Genomic DNA, 20,886 nt, shown 5'->3' on the forward strand with positions numbered 1-20,886 from the left:
AATTCTTTTCGCGACTGGAAATCGCGAGGCACAGAGGGTAATGAGCAGCTAGGGAGCGGAGGAGTTTACTGTTATTGACCAGAGGCATTTGGGCGACTAATAGATCTGAGGGCTATCTGGATTGTTTTAAAAGCAGCGCTTTAAAAACAATGGATAGCTCGGTAGGAGCCCGAACTGTTTTCATGACACTTGTGAGAGTGGGTTAAATCGATTCCTCTTTAAACAAAAAGGCAGCAGCTGAATAAACATCCGTGAAGCCAACAGCCCCTTTGCACTACTCGTTCCCAGTGATGCGGTCCAGACAGATCGCTACAATTCGTTCGCCTGGGGTCAAGACACATCGCTTCGCTACAATTCTTCCTCCTAGCCCTTTACCCTGTTGCATGATTCCAGAACTGCTCCCCGGCCGTGCCCATGAAATACACTCAATAAATAGCAAAGCGGTGACCGGTCCTAGTTGCTTTAGGGTCCCTAAACACAGAGCATGGTTGTAAAACCAGCTGCCTCCGACGGGAACAGGGAGGCTGCAAGAAGACTAGAGTGAGAGACTTAAAACAGATTTGCCAGCAAACGAATCCAGAGCTGACTCTCAGGGAGGGAGAGCAGGCAGACCCGAGCTGTACCCTGGGCATAGCTCTGGTGTTTTGGGTGTGGGGGACGGGTGTGTGTGTGTTTGGGGGGGGGGGAAAGGGGGGTGCATCTCTTGTTAGTTTGCAGCCGTGCTCTCCTTTCCCCGCTCTGGAGCCCGGAACAGGAAAGTCCCAGCTCAGCTTCCCCACCATAAGATCCTGTCTCCCCCTCCCTACGAATCTGTTCGCTCCCTATGGGAGGAGGCACGCAGGAAATTGGGGCTGAGTTGCTACTCTAGCAACTAAACCCTGTTAGCGAGGGGCGGGAGGATGGGGCTTTAGGTACCGTCCATCCGGACTCCGATCCAAGCCCCCCTTCCACACAGAAATCTCCCCCACCCCCAGCAGCAACTCTGCCCTTGCATGGACCAGTGGGGTGGGGGAGCCGAGATCTGGTTCTGCGCATGTTTGAGAGGAGATCGGAAACTTTTTCTTTGCTTCTGAACAGACTCCGAGGGCTGCGGGGCGGGGGAGGGGGCCAGAGATTGAGGAAGAAAATGGCGAGTCGTGGGAGTTGCGTGGAGAAAGCGGCTTTCCTCTGCGCCTTCCTGCTGGCCATTTGGAGCCTGGCGTCCTGCGCCCAAGCAGAGCCGGAGGAGGAAGGGCGAGACGACCAGCGGTCCTGTCACGGGGCCTTCGATCTCTACTTCGTCCTGGATAAGTAAGTGACAGTCCCATTTAAAAGCGGTTATTCACCCTTCACTGCCTTTGCCCTGCTGCTGCAGCGGGGATCTTTGCTGGTCTCTGGGCGGATCGCCGGGGCATGCCGCCCTCCCACGCTGCCCGCGCCCTGTACACAAAGAGAGCACTGTGCAAAGCAAAGGCACCCCCAGCCAGGGAAGCTCAGGTCACACACACGGGGCACAGGGCTTTTCAGAGTCTCGGTGGCCCAGCAAAGGCAGCCACGCTCGGGAGAGCCCGCTAATGCGCGGTTAGTAGCGCATAATGCGCGACTTGCGTTAATTCTGGGATGTTAAGGGATTTGGTCGGTTCTAGGCTGTAACCATTTGCATTTAATTAGTTCTAGGCTTGAATCCAAAGAATTTGCTTAGTTCTAGGCTATCACCCTTGGCCTTTGGTTAATTCTGGGGTACAGTATAGCCTGTGCATTCTGGTTAATTTAAAGAATCCAACAGTTGTTTGTCGCAATTGTTTACAGGCCTGGTTTAACGTATTTAAAAACGTGTTAGCTGGTCATGGTTAATCTCTGGGGGGTTGTCTACACTAGTGTTTAAAATATGTTAGTTAATACATATTGGCTAACAAATTTTTAGATACTACCTATTATCCTAGTTTAAATATGGCCTAAGGTATGTCTACACCGGAATTTGTAGATGTGTTTTAACACGTGGTACTCAAGTCAACTGTAAATTCTAGTGTAGACACTACACAAGTGTTAGAGGGCAGGGGTGCTCGTTCCTAGTTGTGTTTAACTCTAGCATGCAGCCTTGGGTTCAACATGACAAGCAAGAAATGTTTGTGTCCCGCCTACAGTAGAATTTACAGTTGTGCTAGTCAAGACGCTTTAGTTAGCACATGTTAAAACATGACTAAAGATTGGAGCTTTTTTCAATGTGCATCTGACCAGGTGATGGCTCTGTGTGTGTGTGTGTGTGTGTGTGTGTGTGTCTAGCGAGGGAATTGTTCACTCTATCAGGCCTTCTGCTGAGCTTTGGGCCAAAAAGCACCTTCTCAACAAAAGATGGTGACTTTGTTTTGCTCTGAAAGCAAAAGGATGGAAAGACTTCCTACGGCAGTTGTTGTTTTCCAGGAACATGCATCACAAAATACCCTCCTGCCTACTAAGGTTTATTACAGGGCTTTTTGACTCCAGCATCAAATGCACTTGTATCAAGATTTTGAATTGTTATTATCAACATTATCATGCTGTTCTCCAGGATGTAATAAAAAAAATCAGTAAAAATGGATATTGGTGTTTGAGATTGGGGTACTTTCTATGGCAGGATAGGACATGTATATAACTTCATACAATGTAATTTCCTTGCCTTAAAATGTCATTATTATATGCCTAGTCAAATCTAAGGCTTTAGATATTGGTTAAGGTACTGTCAAACCTATACATTGAAATTGTGATGTAACTTGATTCTCTGACTTGATTGTGATGGTGGTATAGATGATCTATGTGTAGGGTCCAATCCTGCTGCCATTAAAGTCAATGGCAAAACTCCCATCCACTTCAATCATAGCAAGATCAGGCCATGAAAGTCTGCAAGAGAATAAAAGCTGAACTGTTTGGAATGAAAAATGCGAAAGAGGTAATTTGGCCATTTAAGTTGAAAGAGTTTCTTGTGGTTTTAAGGTCTGAACTTGCTCCCACTGAAACCAATGGTGAAATTCCTGTTGGCCTTTCGGGAGTAGGACATTTACAAGAAAGAAATCTGCAAGGATTATGTGAAAGCCCCACAGTCTATGGTCTATGTGCTTCCCTCGTGCTGTAGCAGAATGTCCAGGGATGTCGGTGGGAGCTGTGCGTACAAACTGAAGTTGTATTTGGCCCTTACTGCTTTTCTACGTGACTGGTGGTATGGCAGCAAGGGGATTTCTGAGGACAGATCTCATGGATGGATGGATGGACTCTGGCTCTTGGAACAGTTTAGCAGGACAGAGCCAGATAATAAGTAAGAGTTGACAGGGTGGGGGGAATCTCTGAGTGTTGGAAGGGAGGATGGCCAATCAGAGGGGAATGGGTGAAACTGAGACTGTAACATACACATTTTTGGAATCACATTTATTCAGATGTGAATCAGGGAGCATTTCTGGGTCCAACTTCTAATGGGATAACCCCCAACAATATAGCAGCGCTAGACATTGTATGCCACCAAGTGGTGCCATCACATCCTATACAGGACATTGTGGATTGCCTTCCTCCATTGTGCCTGGCCAGTTTGGAATTAGAGACATTCAGTCTTAATTAGATGGATAACAATGGGGTTGAAATGTTGCCATTATATATGGAGATATACCTATCTCATAGAGCTGGAAGGGACCTTGAAAAGTCATTGAGTCCAGTCCCCAGCCTTCACTAGCAGGACCAAGTACTGATTTTGCCCCACATCCCTAAATGGCCCCTTGAAGGATTGAACTCACAACCCTGGGTTTAGCAGGTCAATGCTCAAGCCACTGAGCTATCCCTCCCCCAATGAAAAATCTAGGCTTGAGTCCTATGGCCTGTGAGGTCCGCTCTGAATGAATGACAGGGCGTGTCTGAGAAGTCAGTCTGGGTGAACCAGAATGACTTTAATAAGTCCTTTCTGTTACTTTGCTCCCTTGTGGGAAGATGTTATCTCATATCAAAAGCAGGCAGACTGAAGGAATACAACAAGTTTCTTCCCTTATTGGTGCAGGCACTGTACATTACCGCAATGACTTTGTCAGGGCATGATTTTCTTTTTCATCCTGCCAGCTGGCATCTGCAGGGATCAAATCCTCAAGACATCAGCCGGCAGAGGGGAAAAGATCATGCGCTGGTGAAGTTATTGGTATAATATATGGTGCCAATTAGAAAGAGAAACTTGCTGAGTTTGTGCAGTTTTTCCTCCTTCTGATGTAGATTACATCTTCCTGTATTAACTCTATGGGATAGGCAGCTTCAGAGCAAAGGGACTGAACCATGGGTATATGAAGGCCTGACATGGGAAAAAAGCAAAGACCTATCTCAGACCTCCTAGAGGGTGTCATTCCACACAAAGCAGAAGGTCAGGGCAAAGCTCTTATAGCTACCACAGGTAGATACAATCTGCCCTCTGTATTCTTACCATGGTATGTTGTGCTGGAGCAGCATTAGAATCATAGAATATCAGGGTTGGAAGGGACCTCAGAAGATCATCTAGTCCAACCCCCTGCTCAAAGCAAGACCAATCCCCAGACAGATTTTTGCCCCAGATCCCTAAGTGGCCCCCTCAAGGACTGAACTCACAACCCTGGATTTAGCAGGCCAATGCTCAAACCACTGAGCTATCCCTCCCCTGCAGCCTTTGTTGGTACTTGGAGGGGACACCTTCAAGTTATGGAAAGTGGCTCTGGTAATTCAGAAGGTAGGGCTCTTCTGGTTCAGACTGATGCTAGGGGAAATGTTGTAAGTGTAGGGCTCCCTTACTCCAGTGTGCTGGTTACAGGGGGCTAGGGGACTCAGAAATCAGAGGGCTGATCTCCAATTGCACTGATGTTTATATAGTAATGTCCTGGTTTTCAGAGATGCTGAGCACCCACAGTTCCTGCTGTAGGCCATGGGAGCTGTGTGTGCTCAGGAGTTGACACCAGACTGGTGCTTAGCCTCTGCTGAACCCATTGGCACAGGTCCCTCAAGTTTACTAATTCACAGCTTCTTGGGGTAGTGGCCTCCCGGCTGCTGCTGACAGCCCTCAGGCTGCATAAGAATCCAGCTGCCTGTCTCTGCGCTACATCCTCTGCTCAGGGGTTTGGTCACTTGACTCTGTTCAGATCACATGGTGACATCCTTATGTTGTGTTATCCCTCTCTCCTCTGCTACATTGCTGTTGACATCCACCTCTTGTTTGCCACTGTGTTGAAATGCACTTGCAAAAAACAACAACTGACCTCTAGTGTTTTCTAATTATAGCGGCGCCTGGTAGCATCACTATAATTGTCTATCAGTGCAGCAATTATAAGTCCTTAGTTTAAAGGGGTTTCTAACTCTGCCATGAACATCTGCTCCTGGCTAGTGCTTGACATGACAGGTCTGAGCCACATAGCTATGTGTATTTTAATGTACTGAATGTGAAAAAATCCTTTTGCTTATTTTTAAACTATGTGGACGGAGAAAGAAGGAACTTGAGATTTTCGGATATATTTCTGCATTCCTCTAACTGGGGCGTTTCACAAAGATCATTTATATTTTAAGCAATATTGAGTTGGGCAGACTTGGGGGTTGCAGACTTCTGTTTATCCACAGGACAGACAATGGCTGTGCAAGCTTCCCCTGCAGTGTCCTTGCCAGCATGCATCAACCCTGCTCTGGAAGTGCCCCGTCTCTGCGGTGAGATGGGAGATTGGCCTTCATGGCCCATTCCCTCCTTGGCCTCTCTGCTGACACTTCCAACAAGGAGACCAATTAGTCCTCTGGGGAAGTGATTAAGACTCATTACATCCAGGCCACACAGTCACCAGATGGGAAGGTCTTTCCGTAATTATTGCCCCGGGTCACTTTTGGACTGATGACCTAAAGGTTGCTGCAAGCTATTGCCAGTCCCCAGAGTCACCCAGTCTCTACACACTGGGTGCTTTATTTTCAAAAGCCCAGGTTGGCAAGGACATTGTATGTGCCAGGAAAGCCAAAAACCCCATCGTTTTGTTTTAAACGTTCTGAGTGAATGTAGTACTCACAAAAATGATGGAGTACAGGCACTGGCTAGAGCAAATAGGAACTGTGCAGGTTTCCACCCCCCAGTCCTCTCTATGAATCTTTGCCCATCTTGCCACATTCCCGCTGTTCCAGTCCAAGGACTTGACCTAAGCACAGGATATTGATCTGTCTCAGGTACTTCTGCCGCATCTCTCTGCAGGGGGTCTCAGCACTGATTGCTGTTCTGTGTGCTGATTGTGTGCACTGGATCAGAGGGAAACCCACTAGATTTAGGTCAACATTATTTAAAAATGGATGGCTAAATCCAGGCTTGGACACCTAGGACAGCGGCTAATGGGAGATGCTGGGATCTCAGCACATTTGAAAATCACACCACTATTTTAGGTCCCCCACTATGGACTCAGTCACCTAACTTTAGACCCCCATTTTTGAAAATATTGGCCTCATTTCGCTCGTGGCCTATGTCAAGATGGGAACCAACCTCTCTGGAAGACCAAGCACTCATATGCTGTACAGTAACTCCTCACTTACCGTCCTCCCGCTTAACGTTGTTTCAAGTTACGTCGCTGCTCCATTAGGGAACATACTCATTTAAAGTTGTGCAATGCTCCCTTATAATGTCGTTTGGCTGACTTTACAAGGGAGCATTGCACAAGTTCCTCTTCTCTGCCTCCTCCCGCTCCCTTCCTCCCTCCCTCCCAGCACTTCCCCAAACAGCTGTTTGGCGGCACTTAGGACTTTCTGGGAGGGAGGGAAGGAGCGAGCGGGGAAGCTGCCCCCTCCCCGCGGGCAGGGCCACCCGGAACGCAGGGGCTTTAGAGGCTGCAGGGACCTGTGATAAGGGGGCCCTGGGGCCCTGGCCTGCAGCACTAAAGCCCCTTTCGGAATGCGGCCCTGCGAGCACAGGCTGGAGGACTCAGGAGGAGCAAAGGCAGCCGCGCAGCCAGTGGCCGGAGAGAAGCGTCGCTTTTCCCTTCAAAGCGCCGCTTCTCTCCGACCGGCTTTGAAGGGAAAAGCACCGCTTCTTTCCGGCTGCTGGCTGCGCAGCTGCCCCTGCTCCTCCTGAGTCCTCCGGCCCGTGCTCGCAGGGCTGCATTCCGAAAGGGGCTTTAGAGCTGCAGGCCAGGGCCCCGGGGCCCCCTTAGCCCAGGGCCCTGAAGCCCCTAAAGCCCCTGCGTTCCGGGTGGCCCTGCCTGCCGGGTGGAGAGGGCAGCTCCCAGAATCGCGGCTCCCAGAATCGCGGCCATGGGGGCGGTGCTGCGCTGTACAGAGCCATCTGCACACCCCCTGCACCAAACAGGAGCTGCCCCAGGTAAGTGCTCTGCACCTCCTGCCTGCCCCAGCCCTGAGCCTCCTCCCGCACCCCCACCCTGAGCGCCCTCCCGCACCCTAACTCCCTCCCAGACCCCACACCCTCACCCTGAGTGCCCTCCTACACCCTAACTCCCTCCCAGACCCCGCACCCCACCCTGAGTGCCCTCCCACACCCTAACTCCCTCCCAGACCCCGCGCCCCCAGCCCTGAGCCCCAGGGGTAAGCCAGGGGCACCTCCCCACCACAGTACAGTACAGTACTGTACAGTATATATTGCCTTTTGTCTGCACCAAAAATATTTCCTTGAAACCTAATCCCCCGCATTTACATTAAATCTTATGGGAAAATTGGATTCGTTTAACATCGTTTCACTTAAAGTTGCTTTTTTCAGGAACATAACTACAACGTTAAGTGAGGAGTTACTGTACCGCCTAACCCTGATTCAACAGTACATCTGGGATCTGATCGTGAGATCCTGACGCAGAAAGATTCCACTGAAATCTGCGGGAGTTCATGTAAATAAGGAGAGCTGAGTTTGCCCCTTAAACTTAATTGATTATAGCAGGACTAAATTTCTGAATATGGTTGTAATTATCTATCTATCCACCCCATACACCCCATCTATCCATCTCCATACACCCCATCCATACATCTATCCATCCCCATCCACCCGATCCGTTCATCTATCCCCATAAACCACATCTATCCATCCCCATACACCCCATCAATCCATCCCCATCCAACAGATCTAATCTATCTATCTATCTATCTATCTATCTATCTATCTATCTATCTATCTATCTATCTATCTATCTCCATACACCCATCCATCCATCTATCCTCATACACCCTATATATTCATGTATCAATGCCCATGCATCTCATGTATCCATCAATCTATTCCCCTACACCCCATCTATCCATCTATCCCCATACACCCCATCCATCCATAGACCCATCTCCATACACCCCATCTATCCATCTATCTATTTGTCTATCTCCATATAACCCATCTATCTATCCATCTATCCCCATACACCCCATCCATCCATAGACCCATCCCCATACACCCCATCTATCCATCATTCTATCCCCATCCACCGTTCCATCCACCCATGTATCTATCTATCCCCATACAGCCATCTATCTATCACTCCATATATCCATCCCGATAAACCCCATCTATCTATCCCCATACACCGCATCTATCCATCTCTGTATCTCCATGCACCCACCCATCCACCCATCTATCAATCCCCATACACTATATCCATCTATCTATCCCCATAAACCCATCATCCATCTACCCATTTCCATACACCCCATCTCTCCATCCCCATATACCATCTATCTATCTCCATCTATCCATCCATTCATCTATCAATCCCCATCTGCCCCATCCACCCATCTATCTATCCACATAACCCTATACATGCATCTATCTATCCCCATACATCCCATCTATCCATCTTTCTACCATCATACACTCCATGTATCCATTTATTTATCTATCCCCAGACACCCCATCCATCCATTTACCCATTCCCATATACCCCATCTATCCATCTATCTACCCCAAAACAGCCATCCATCCATCCCCATACAACCCATCTATCCATCCCGATACACCCCATCTATCCATCCCGTGCACCGCATCTACACATCTATGTATCCCCATACACCCATCCATCCATCTATCTCTCCCCATTCACTCTGTATTTCTATCTATATATCCCCATACAGTGCATCCATTCACCTATCCATCCCCAAACGCTCCATTTATCCATCTATCTATCCCCATACACTCCATCCATCTAATTATTCCCATACACCCTATATATGCATCTGTGTATCCCCATCCATCCCATCCATCCATCTATCTATCCCCATAAACCCCATCTACTGATTTATCTTATCCCCATACACCCTATATATCCATCTATGTATCCCCATATACTGCATCCATTCATCTATCCATCCCCGTACACCCCATCTATCCATCTATCTATCCCCATACACCCCATCCATCTATCTATTTATCGATCGCCATACACCCCATCTCTCCATATACACCCCATCTCTCCATCTGTCTACCCCTTCATTCATCTATCTATCTATCTATCTATCTATCTATCTATCTATCTATCTATCTATCTATCTATCTATCTATCTATCTATCCCCATAGAACACATCTATCCAGTTATCTATCCCCATCTGTCTCATCCATCCATCTTTCTATTCCCATACACCTCATACTGTATATCCCATACACCCCATCTCTCTCTCTCTCTCTGCTCCAGCTCCAGGCAAAAACCTGCAGCTCCACTGCTCCGGAGCTGCTCCGTGCTCCAGCTCCGGGCTCCGCTCCAAAGCCCTGCCCATACACTCCATATATCCATCCCGATACACCCCATCTATCTATCCCCATACACTCCATCCATCCATCTACCCTTTTCCATACACCCCATCTCTCCATCCCCATATACCATCTATCTCTATCCATCCATCCATTCATCTATCTATCAATCCCCATCCACCCCATCTACTCATATATCTATCCCCATACACCCCATTCAACCATCTACCCATTCCCATACACCCCATCTATCTATCTATCTATCTATCTATCTATCTATCTATCTATCTATCTATCTATCTATCTATCTATCTATCTATCCCCATATTCCCCATCTATCTATCTATCCCCATATACCCCATCTATCCCCATATACCCCATCCATCTATCTATCCCCATACAGGCAGCCATCCATCTATCTGTCTATCCCCATACACCCTATATATCCATCTATCTATCCCCATACAACCCATCCATCAATCTATCCCCATTCACCCCATCTATCCATCCACATACACCCCATCTACCCATTCCCATACACCCCATCTATCTATCTATCTATCTATCTATCTATCTATCTATCTATCTATCTATCTATCTATCTATCTATCTATCTATCTATCCCCATATTTCCCATCTATCTATCTATCCCCATATACCCCATCTATCCCCATATACCCCATCCATCTATCTATCCCCATACAGGCAGCCATCCATCTATCTGTCTATCCCCATACACCCTATATATCCATCTATCTATCCCCATACAACCCATCCATCCATCTATCCCCATTCACCCCATCTATCCATCCACATACACCCCATCTATCCATCCCCATACACCCCATCTATCCATCTATCTAGCCCAGTGGTTCTCAAACTTTTGTACTGGTGACCCCTTTCACATAGCAAGCCTCTGAGTGCGACCCCCTCTTAATACATTAAAGACACTTTTAAAATATATTTAACACCATTATAAATTCTGGAGGCAAAGTGGGGTTTGGGGTGGAGGCTGACAGCTCGCAACCCCCCAGGTAATAACCTCGCAACCCCCTGAGGTGTCCCGACCCCCAGTTTGAAAACCCATGATCTATCCCCATCCACCCATCTATCTATCTATCCCCATACACCCCATCTATCCATCTGTCTATCCCCATATACCCCATCTATCTATCTATCCCCATACACCCCATCTATCCATCTGTCTATACCCATATACCCCATCTATCTATATGCACCCCATCCATCCATCTCGCTATCCCCATACACCCATTCCATCTATCTATATATCTATCCCCATGCACCCTATATATCCATCTATGTATCCCCATACAGTCTATCTATCTATCTATCTATCTATCTATCTATCTATCTATCTATCTATCTATCTATCTATCTATCTATCTATCTATCTATCTATCTATCTATGCCTCTCTCTCTCTGATTCTCATAATCTGACCTAGTCATTTATACCAAATATATCACTATGTTTGAGGTCAGATTAGATGATCACAGTGGTCCCTTCTGGTGTTAAAAACCCATGACTCAAGGAATCTGAATGCCCGCAGGCAATATTGTGTATTATTATCAAACCCTGATCTGCTGGTATTTTTTCCTATCTGTCTTTCTTCACTGGGGTATAGTGTAGCTGATGTTTAGATGTTATGTAACCATGGACAATAGCTGGCAAGTTCTGCCAAATGTTTGCTTTGTTGTGGACATAACTTTGTTATTGGAAGCAGGTTGTGTTTATTTGTACTTTGTCCGATATTACACAAGCAGAGCTGCCTTTTGGCAAAAAGAAAAAAAACAATTAAATCCAAAAAGGAAAAAGCGTAAAGACAGTACAAAGCGAACCAATGAACAGTGATTTTGTTATATGGCTCGTGTATAACTAAAAGAGTGAAGAAAAAAGCATCTCATCTGCAATATTTAAATAAAGGCATATATCTGTATGGAACTGCATTTTATATAGTAAGAGCCTGAGCCATAGCCAAGGAAGTAAATTGAAAGACTCCGATTGACTTCACTGGGTTTTGGGTCATGCTCCATAAGCATATAGTTGTAGGGAGTGAGTTATCACTTCTGGGTGTGAGCTTGCATGCCCTGAATCTCACAACGTGAATTTGCACAAGGCATGCAAGGACTGGGTCCTTTATGCACAAATGGAGAGAAGAAGCATGGCTGTTGCACATTACACTCAGCAGAAGTGCCTCATTTTGCTGCCTCCTGGTCAGTAGAAGTGCCTCCTGAGTGACGGAGAGCAGCGAGGAGTAAGGGCCTTGGCTTTGCTGAATAGAACCAGAACTGCTTAACTGTGTGTCTGAGGCCCTGTACTGGTAATAGCAAAAGTTCTAAGACCAGTAGTGGGCTGACTGGCTAAATTCCGTGTCTGGCTTTGGGTTTCCTTTCCCCGTGCGCTGCCCATTTCTGTGGCTAGATGTTGGGGAAGTTGCAGGAGGGAGCTGGCTTGGTCACATGGTCAGACTGATAGTGATCAGACCAGTGGCAGCATTTCGAGGGAGGCACACATAGTAGATAACAATGTGGAGCTGGGTAATTTTACAGCCATTTTATTTCATGGGAGAAAAGCTCTCAGTGAGGGGATAGTGTCCTGGCCTGGCACTGGTCCCACTCTTAAAGCCTTTTGGACACAGCTACCTTGAGAGGCAGTGTGCATCAGCAGCTAGCCTGCTGGCCTGGGCCCTAGAAGAAATGGGTTCGAATCCTGACCCTCAGCGAGTTGCTTTTCTGTGCCTTTGGTCCCCCTCCTATCCCTTGTCTTGTCTATTTACGTTGTAAGCTCTTTGGGGCAGGGCCTGTCTCCTACGATATGTTTGGACAGTGGGCAGAATAGCACAGTCGGATCTCAGCTGGGGTGTTTAGATGTTATTGGAATACAAATGCCGGTCCCTCTTACCTGGGTGATCCATCCACAAAGGGTCCTTTCCAGGCCAGTGCTCAGGAGAGGAGGAGTCTTGTCACTTCCGATACTCTGCTGGCTCAGGAGAACAGAGCCATGGGACGGATGGATGTGCATGTGCATGTCTGAAACCACAACAAACTCAGTGCCCTGAGGCTTTGCTGTAATTCCAGAGCCACTAATGCCGATGTGCAGAATTTCCCTGCTGTCTAGAATGTGGTTGTGGCTGCAATTAGCTCTCGCCAAATAACAACCAAACTGCAGATTTCAGAGCAAAGGGCTCTACTGAGACACATGTTCATCCCTGTGACGGGCTGGGCCAGCTTTAGCCCCGGGGTAAGCAGGCACTGCGCTCCGGGAGTGCAATGGCCCAAGCTAAGCCCAGCACGTCTATAGAACAATGGGTTAGAACGGTGGAGTCCGTTCTTGCTTTGAGACCATCCTGGAATTCTGCCTTCAGCCTGGAGCGCCTCCCTATCAGATATAGGCAAATAGGCAGAAACTCAGCAAAAAACCTGCTTCACCGCCCCCCCTCCCGTTTTCAACCTCAGTAGGGGAGAGCAGGGCTTTGGCACTGCCATTTATATGTATCTGTTGGCTGTAAATGCAGCAGGAAGAGGGACCCTTTAAAGTAGCACAAGAGGGGTGTAATTAGGAGCAATGGGATGAAATGAATCAAAGGAAACTTCAGGCACAATCTTCCCGGCATTGATATCTATTGTGCGGTGGAATGAACTCCACATGGAAGTCCATTGCTTGGGACATTTAAAACTAGCCTCCATGAAGCGCTGGGAATTACATGCCTGATGCTGCATTTACTGATATCTAAAGCAGATTAGCAATGGATTTTAACGGCAGCAGGATTGGGGATGGGATAGATGATCTGCAGAAACAGTCCCTGTTCCTAAGTGTGTCCTATTCGTCATAGATGATCAGATAGTATTGGAAATATTTACTAGCTAGCAAGACCCAGGGCATCCACTTTCACTGCTAAATTATGGAGCTTGTATGCACTGTACCCTATTGATCTACTTGGTCTCTTCAGGGCAGCCCCTGCCTCTATCTTGAGTCACATACGTTCCAGTGCAGATTCTATGCTGCGCCTCTCAGGAGAAGCAGAGGTAGAGGGGGGCAAAGATGGCTTTATGGAGAGGGGTATGGGGGCTGGAGCAGAGATCAGCCCCTCTGTTTTCTGCATGTTGCTGTAAATCGGCCATGAATGATACCTCTTCTGTGCCAGTTTTGCCCGCCTGGTTTCAGGTGGGAATCGGCTTACACCACCCCTTGAGGAGTCGCGCTCTTGTTGTGATCCACCCAGTCTCACACCTGATTGTCTCACAGACATCCCTAAGGTGTCTGTGATAACTGTCACCCCAGCTGTGACATGGATATAAAAACTACATTGACTTAAAAGGAGTCACTCCTGATTTACTGCGGTGGAAGCAGGAGCAGAATTAGGCCCTGGTTGTCACAGCTTTTCGGTTCACCCCTCTGAGATGCTGATTCACCTCAGCCCCATTTCCCCAGAGAGGCATCAGTGGGAAATTCAGGCAGGCAGCTGCTGCTCAGGGCTCCCGGATGGGACAGGGAGTGCATTCTTTGCTAGGCTGTGGTTTGCTGACTCTTCTTTTTGTGTCTTGTGTAACAGAACGGCGTTCCCAGCATGGGGAGCTCACTCACAGTGCATGGCTTTTGTGGGTTTTGCATTCGTTGGGCCTTATCCTAATCTGGTCCCGGCCGCATTAGCCTGTGATTTCATTGGGATCACTCTGGATTTACAGCAGAACCTGACCCGGAATGTCTCCTCCGGCATGTCACTGCCCACAGCAGCTGCTCGCTGCCTCATCTTCTGCTCCCCCATGAGTCTCAGCCATGGATGGGATGGATTGGGGGGAGGGGCAAGGCACCCCCTGTGCCCGACACATTGGGTAAAATGTTGCCTCCTGGCTGATAGGCTGCTGCTGCGGGTGAGGCCGAGTCTCCTCCCCTGCCCAGAAAGGCAGCGACATAGGAGCTCTGGTTGCTACTGCTACCAGCTGGGGGGGCACCGCTGCCTCCCTGGGGATCTCCATGTGCGGCACGTGGGGGAGGGGGGATGCTCTGGGCATGCTGTAGGGGAGGGGGCACACCAAGGAGCCGGCTCTGGGGGCACCATGGGGTGGGGATGCTGAGAAGCTGTCTCTGGGGGCACCACGGTGTGTGTGGGGAGATCCAGGAGCTGGCTCTCGGGGGGGAGGGAGAAGGCCCAGGAGTTGACACTGAGGGGTGGGAAGGCCCAACAACTATCTCTGGGGGTACCATGGGCGGGAGGCCCAGAAGCCATCTCTGGGGGGAGCTGTGGGGTGCGGAATGCCAAGGAGCCATCTCTGGGGTGCCATCGGGGGGGAGGCCCAGATGCCGTATCTGGGTGTGCCATTGGGGGGGAGGCCCAGATGCTGTCTCTGGGGGAGCTGTGGGGGTGGGGAGATGCTGAGGAGCTGGCTCTGGGGGCGTCGTGGGGGACGGGGCAATGGTGGCCTGGGGAACAGCATTGCCACTGCCAGGCCTTTTTTACTGATACGTCTCCATGAGCCACAGAGAATATCGACTTACTGGGTCACCACAGCTCCCTGTGGGGAGAGAGGGGGAGTCAATCAGGCCTGAGGCCTGGCTGATGTGACCACCTCACCTGGGCTGACACTTGAGTGAATCAGGGACCTTCAGAGCCAAAAGCATCAGTCTACAGCTTGAGCTGGAGACTCAGGCTGTAACAGACTCTCATCCTCTAGTTCAAGCACAGAGAGGGACCCAGAACACTCTGAGCAGTGATCTACAGATGCACTGTATGATCCACCACCAGTCCAAATCCCCAGGCCAGGGACTAGCAGGATTTCATGTCTGCTGCATCTCCGCATGCCTTCCACTGGGGTCTATGTGGGGCTAGGGACTGCATTGTTCAGCCCTGCCATCCGTTCTGCACGCTTAGCATTGATTGGCTCCATTGCCAGCGTTCAGGAACCTGACTCTGTCTTGGCTCTCTCCTGGAGGCCTGTGAGAACTGTGTCATTTCGCTGATGGTCTGGCGCTTGGACAGGCCAGGAGCTCTACCTTTCTATGAGGCGATGATGGCTCAGGCATTGCAGGACAATAATCCAGCCTCGTCAGTGGCAGTTATCCAGTGTTCATTTGCTGCTTATTTAACAGACTCTGATCCTGGCCTGAATGATTTTAAGGGACTGACAAAAACAGCCTAAAGCAACAACATTCCAGTGCAGGTCCCGATGTGCAAATGTCCATTTATACCCAGTGGCGCTGGAACATTTTTAGCAGAGGGGGTGCTGAAAGCCAGCCCCCTTTCCCCTTTCCACCCCCCTGCCTCCCCGAGCTGGGGCTGGGAGCAGGGCTGTGTCTCCAGGAGAGGGGAGATCCAGACAGGGGTAAGGGGCCAAGGTTGTGACCAGAACTGGGAGTGGTGTGGGGCCAGGAGCGGAGCTCCGGGCAAAGGCCAGCAATTGAGACCCCATGTGTGGGGCCAGGAGCAGAGCCCCGGGTGTGGGGCCCCGGGAGTGGGGGGCCGGGCATGGGGCCTCGGGAGCGGAGGCCTGGGAGCGGTGGGTGGGGCCGGGCACAGGGCCAGAGGCCGGGGAGCATAGTCCCGGGAGTGGGGCCCTGGGTGCGGGCCCCAGGCACAGGGCCAGCGGCCGGGGAGTGGGGCCAGTGGCCGGGACCCGAGCCCCAGGTGCCAGGTTGGGGAGTGGAGTGCAGGGCCAGCAGCCAGGTAGTGGGGCTGGCGGCCAGGGCCAGTGGCTGGGGAGCGGAGTCCCGTCTGAAGGGCCAGTAGCAGGACCCCGGGCGCGGAGCCAGCGGCTGGGGAGCGGGGCATAGAGCCAGCCCCCGGGACCCGAGCCGGGGAGTGGAGCCCTGGGCGCGGGGCCAGTGGCCCTGCATAAATCCTGGGGGTGCTGCACACTGCGCACCCCTACTTCCTGTGCCTATGTTTATACCTGCAGTACTCTCATTGATTCATAGATTCCAAGGCCAGAAGGAACCACTGTGATCCTCTCATCTGCCCTCCAGTATGACACAGGCCACAGAACTGCCCCATTATAATTCCTAGAGCAGAGCTTTTAGAAACACATCCAGTCTTGATTTAAAAGTTGTCAGTGATGGAGAATCCAGCATTCTCACTGTTAAAAACATACACCTACTTTGTGGTGCTAAGCATCTTTCAAAGGCCTGCCCCTTCACTATCCTCGGGCATCAGGAGATGGGTTCAGAATGGGTTTTGCTGGCCTCAGACAGACACTCTAGCTAAGACTTGCCTTACAATTGTTAGATGCTGATAGAAAAACGTCACTGATTCTGCAGAACTAAGGACCCACATCTGGCAGCTGCTGAGTACCGCAGTGATTTCAGCTGGAGTTGAGGGTGCTCAGGTCCTCACAGGAAGCACTCAGCACCTTGCAGAATGGGGCCTTAGTGCATAGTCTAGCAAATGTTTTACCATTGTAAGCCCTGTTCTTAGTTGTATTAAAACTGTCATTGATGACAATGGTGCAGGATCAGGCCTTTAGGGTAACAAATAAGGATATATATATATATATATATATATATATATATATATATATATATATATATAATACACACACACACACATCTGTATAGACTTACATATGAAAAAGCAAGCAAAAAGACATGGCAAAAACAATGCTATATAGGAAACAAACGGGTTCTTACCTAGCTCGGCCCTCGCAGACCAGCTGTCTGCTCCAGTCGGATTTTGGTGGGTCTGGCATCACCAATGTCGCCCATACTGGGGCATCACACACAGCAAGAGATGACAAGTCTGAACTATGAGGGGCGGAGTGGGGAAGATCCTTTGATGTTAACTTTGTGCTGAACACTCCTCTGGCGCTGTTTATTTGGAGGCATCCACCAGCTGATTTCCAAGCAGTTGGATTTCCTGACACCTATTTGCAGCCAGCCCGAGCGGTGCTTTCCAGGTGGGAGTGATGGTGTAAGGGACGCATTGTATGGAGGATGCCTCACACCCGCTGCCTTTTGGACCGCCTCCAGCCGATGGGTGGCAAAGCACAGGGATCTGGCACAAACCCCTTTTGGAGCATTGCCGACCTGGGAGCATCAAATATAAGGACTCCAGCCCACGACAGATCTCACTTGCTTTTCAGAGTTAATCCCCCCTCCCCCGCATGAATCTGATCACAGTCATTTCCATTCACATGCCCCTAGGTGTGCAAAACTCCAACTGGTGTTACATGCTCATACGAATTCCAGAACTAGGGCCTTCACTATAGGCAGAGCACATAGCAATGCCTAGCACTAAGGTTGCCTTGCTTAAGTATTTCTATTCTAATGGGCTGTTTTCAGTAAGCTGAAAAATTTCTCCAGCTTTCACCTTCCAGGCTGATATTTACAGGTCTGTTCTCTGCCAGGGGGTGAATTTTTTTTTAAGATTGAGCAAAAACAGTTCCGCTATTTTTGAGTAGGCAGTGGGTGAAAAAGATACATTTTTGGCACAATAAAGAAAATCTGTTGTGATCATTCTTTTCAAATCGCGCTAACCCCACAGCGGTTTGTGGGTAGAAACTTGAAATCCAGCCCGAAATAGTCTCTAAATTGGACATACTAATAATAGAAGGGATCATACCTAGCTCCTAGATAGTGCTTTTCATTAGTAGCTCTCCGAGCACTTTACAAAGGAAGGCAGAATCATTGTACCCATGAAGAAACTGAGGCATGGGGTAGGCTTGTTCCTTGCAAAGACCATTGGAAATCTTTTTTGGATTTAGCTGAGCTATCATCGCTCAGAGTGGATTTTCAAAGGAGCCTAATGGAGTCAGAAGAACATACATTTTTTAATTCTAATATATGGAGATAGACCTATCTCCTAGAACTGGAAGGGACCCTGAAAGGTCATCGAGTCCAGCCCCCTGCCTTCACTAGCAGGACCAAGTACTAATTTTGCCCCAGATCCCTAAGTGGCCCCCTGAAGGATTGAACTCACAACCCTGGGTTTAGCAGGCCAATGCTCAAACCACTGAGCTATCCCTCCAATCCACAGGAAAGGGTTCCTCCACTAGCACCACCCCACTGTTCTAGTGACACTGCACATGCATGTGGGGCGGGGGTGGAGTGGAATTTCTCTTTCGGCATGTAGGTCCCGTGTGGAATCTGATCTCGAGGATGCGCCGAGGCAGAGCTCCTAGCTTGGCGTGCCTCGTTGCAACATTTATTTGTATCCCCACTGTCCAACGTGGTGCCTGCTATTTCGTTTACTACATGGCATCCGATTTGTGCAGTGAATGAGGCAGGGGTCGCCCAGAAAACAATAGCATGTGATCATAGGGGCAGGGCTACATAAGGAGGCCCGTTCTGTCTATCTTAGGTAGTTACATGGCCCCATTACCTTGATAATGGATTTGTCTTCACATCACCCCTGTGAGATAAGACCAGTCTATTACCCCTATTTTACAGAGGGAGAACTGAGGCACAGAGAGACTAAATGACTTGCCCAAGATCACACAGAAAGCCTGTGGTGGAGTGGGGAATTGAACCCTAAATCCTAGGTGTGCACCCTAACCACTGGACCATGCTTCCTCTGTCAATGCCTGCTTTTTCCATGTTCTGGCAGAGCACAATGGCTAAGGTCAATAAGATTAGCACTTAAGGTAGAGAGCAGTTTATCATGTCTTGCTTGGTGGTGGTTATGCTTTAGTTTGGTTACCTCCTTGTATTTCCCCATTGCATAGCAGAGGAATTCACATGGTCTAATAAGCCCTTGCTCTGTGATCTTTCGGCAGATGTTGTTGTTTGTTTATGTAACTTTCTGCCTGTGGTTTGCATCTCCTCTGCTTGTGATTCAGTGCCTGGGACATGGAACTCATGAATTTGCCCGGCAAAGAGAGTGAATCCAAGTGTGATAGACAGTAGAGTCCAAGGCAGGGCTCCTAAACACTCTGATATCTCACCCTTCAGAGACTTTATAATGGTCTGAAAATGTTCATTGCTACAACATTGGGGCAAAATACTCCTCTCTGACCCATACAGTGGAAATGTACTTCTTATTTGCTTTACAGTAACACCTAGAAGTCCCACTGTGCTAGGTGCTGTACATACATTTAGTATGTCTCTGCCCCAAAGAGTTTACCGTCTAAATGGATGAGACACTGGAGGTGATATTATCCCCATTTTACAGATGGGGAGCTGAAGCACAAAGACTTTTAAGTGACTTGCTCAAGGTCATATAAGAAGTCTGGGGTAGATCCAGGAATTGACCTCAGATCTCCCAAGGACTAGCCCTATACATTAGCCACAATATTATCCTTCCTCTCCAGATTACTTTCAAAGTCCACTCTACCTAAATGAGCAGGAATCCATGGATATTTTCTCCCATACATGCTGGGAGAGCAGAAAATCAAAGCTGAGATTCTTCAGTGCAGCTCTGAAAGCAGAATTTCACCCTGGGAAAGCAAATCCTTCATTTCATCACAAGTCTTAGCAAAATAAAATAAAAAGAAATTACAGTTTTAATAAAGGGACAGGAATATTTATACTGTAAAAATGAATAAAAACAACTGGCAGAACACTCTCTTCATGGTGGCTTAAAATACGCTATGTACAGTAAAATAATTATGACCCAATCCTGCTTCCCTTTAAGTGAGTGGGAGTTTGCCGTTGATTTCAATGGGAACACGACTGGGCACATTGTTAAAATGTCGAATTGAATTGTTGCACTGTAGAAGGGTGTCTGGTGGCACCTTAAAGACTAACAGATTTATTTGGGCATAAGCTTTCGTGGGTAAAAACCTCATTTCTTCATGCATCTGAAGAAATGAGGTTTTTACCCACGAAAGCTTATGCCCAAATAAGAAATGAGGTTTTTACCCACGAAAGCTTATGCCCAAATAAATCTGTTAGTCTTTAAGGTGCCACCAGACTCCTTGTTGTTTTTGTAGATACAGACTAACACGGCTACCCCCTGATACTTGTAGAAGGGTGGTATTTTCAAAGGAGCTTCAGCGAGTTAGTTGCCCAACTCCCATTGATTTGATTCTAACTGCCTTAGAATATCCCATCCTAAATATTCAGTAGGTTGCAGTCAATTCCACTGCAGGGGGAAATTAGCCTAACTGGTTATAATTTGCATTTAGGTCTGGAAGCGTCAGAAACCACTGGACAGAGATCTACTCTTTTGTCGAGAGCCTGGCTGAGAAGTTTATAAGGTAAAGTTTTCACAAGAGGAAACTTGAGTTACAATATACATAGTGTTTCACCTGCTGCTTTCTTAGAGGCTGCCGAATATGCTGAGACAATCTTGTG

General features: G+C 48.5%; 1 protein-coding gene across 1 annotated transcript in view; it reads left to right on the forward strand.

Annotated features, from left to right (window-relative positions):
• The first annotated feature begins 1,033 nt into the window (after positions 1–1,033).
• Positions 1,034–20,886, forward strand: part of ANTXRL (ANTXR like) — a 75,991-nt gene continuing 56,138 nt past the window's right edge. Inside the window, exons 1-2 of the mRNA XM_065407860.1 lie at positions 1,034–1,290; positions 20,718–20,789. Of these exons, the coding sequence (XP_065263932.1) occupies positions 1,034–1,290; positions 20,718–20,789 (329 nt within the window). The remainder of the gene's footprint in view (positions 1,291–20,717; positions 20,790–20,886) is intronic.

Source organism: Emys orbicularis, chromosome 7 (assembly GCF_028017835.1).
Source record: "Emys orbicularis isolate rEmyOrb1 chromosome 7, rEmyOrb1.hap1, whole genome shotgun sequence".
In the NCBI taxonomy this organism is placed as follows: domain Eukaryota; kingdom Metazoa; phylum Chordata; order Testudines; family Emydidae; genus Emys; species Emys orbicularis.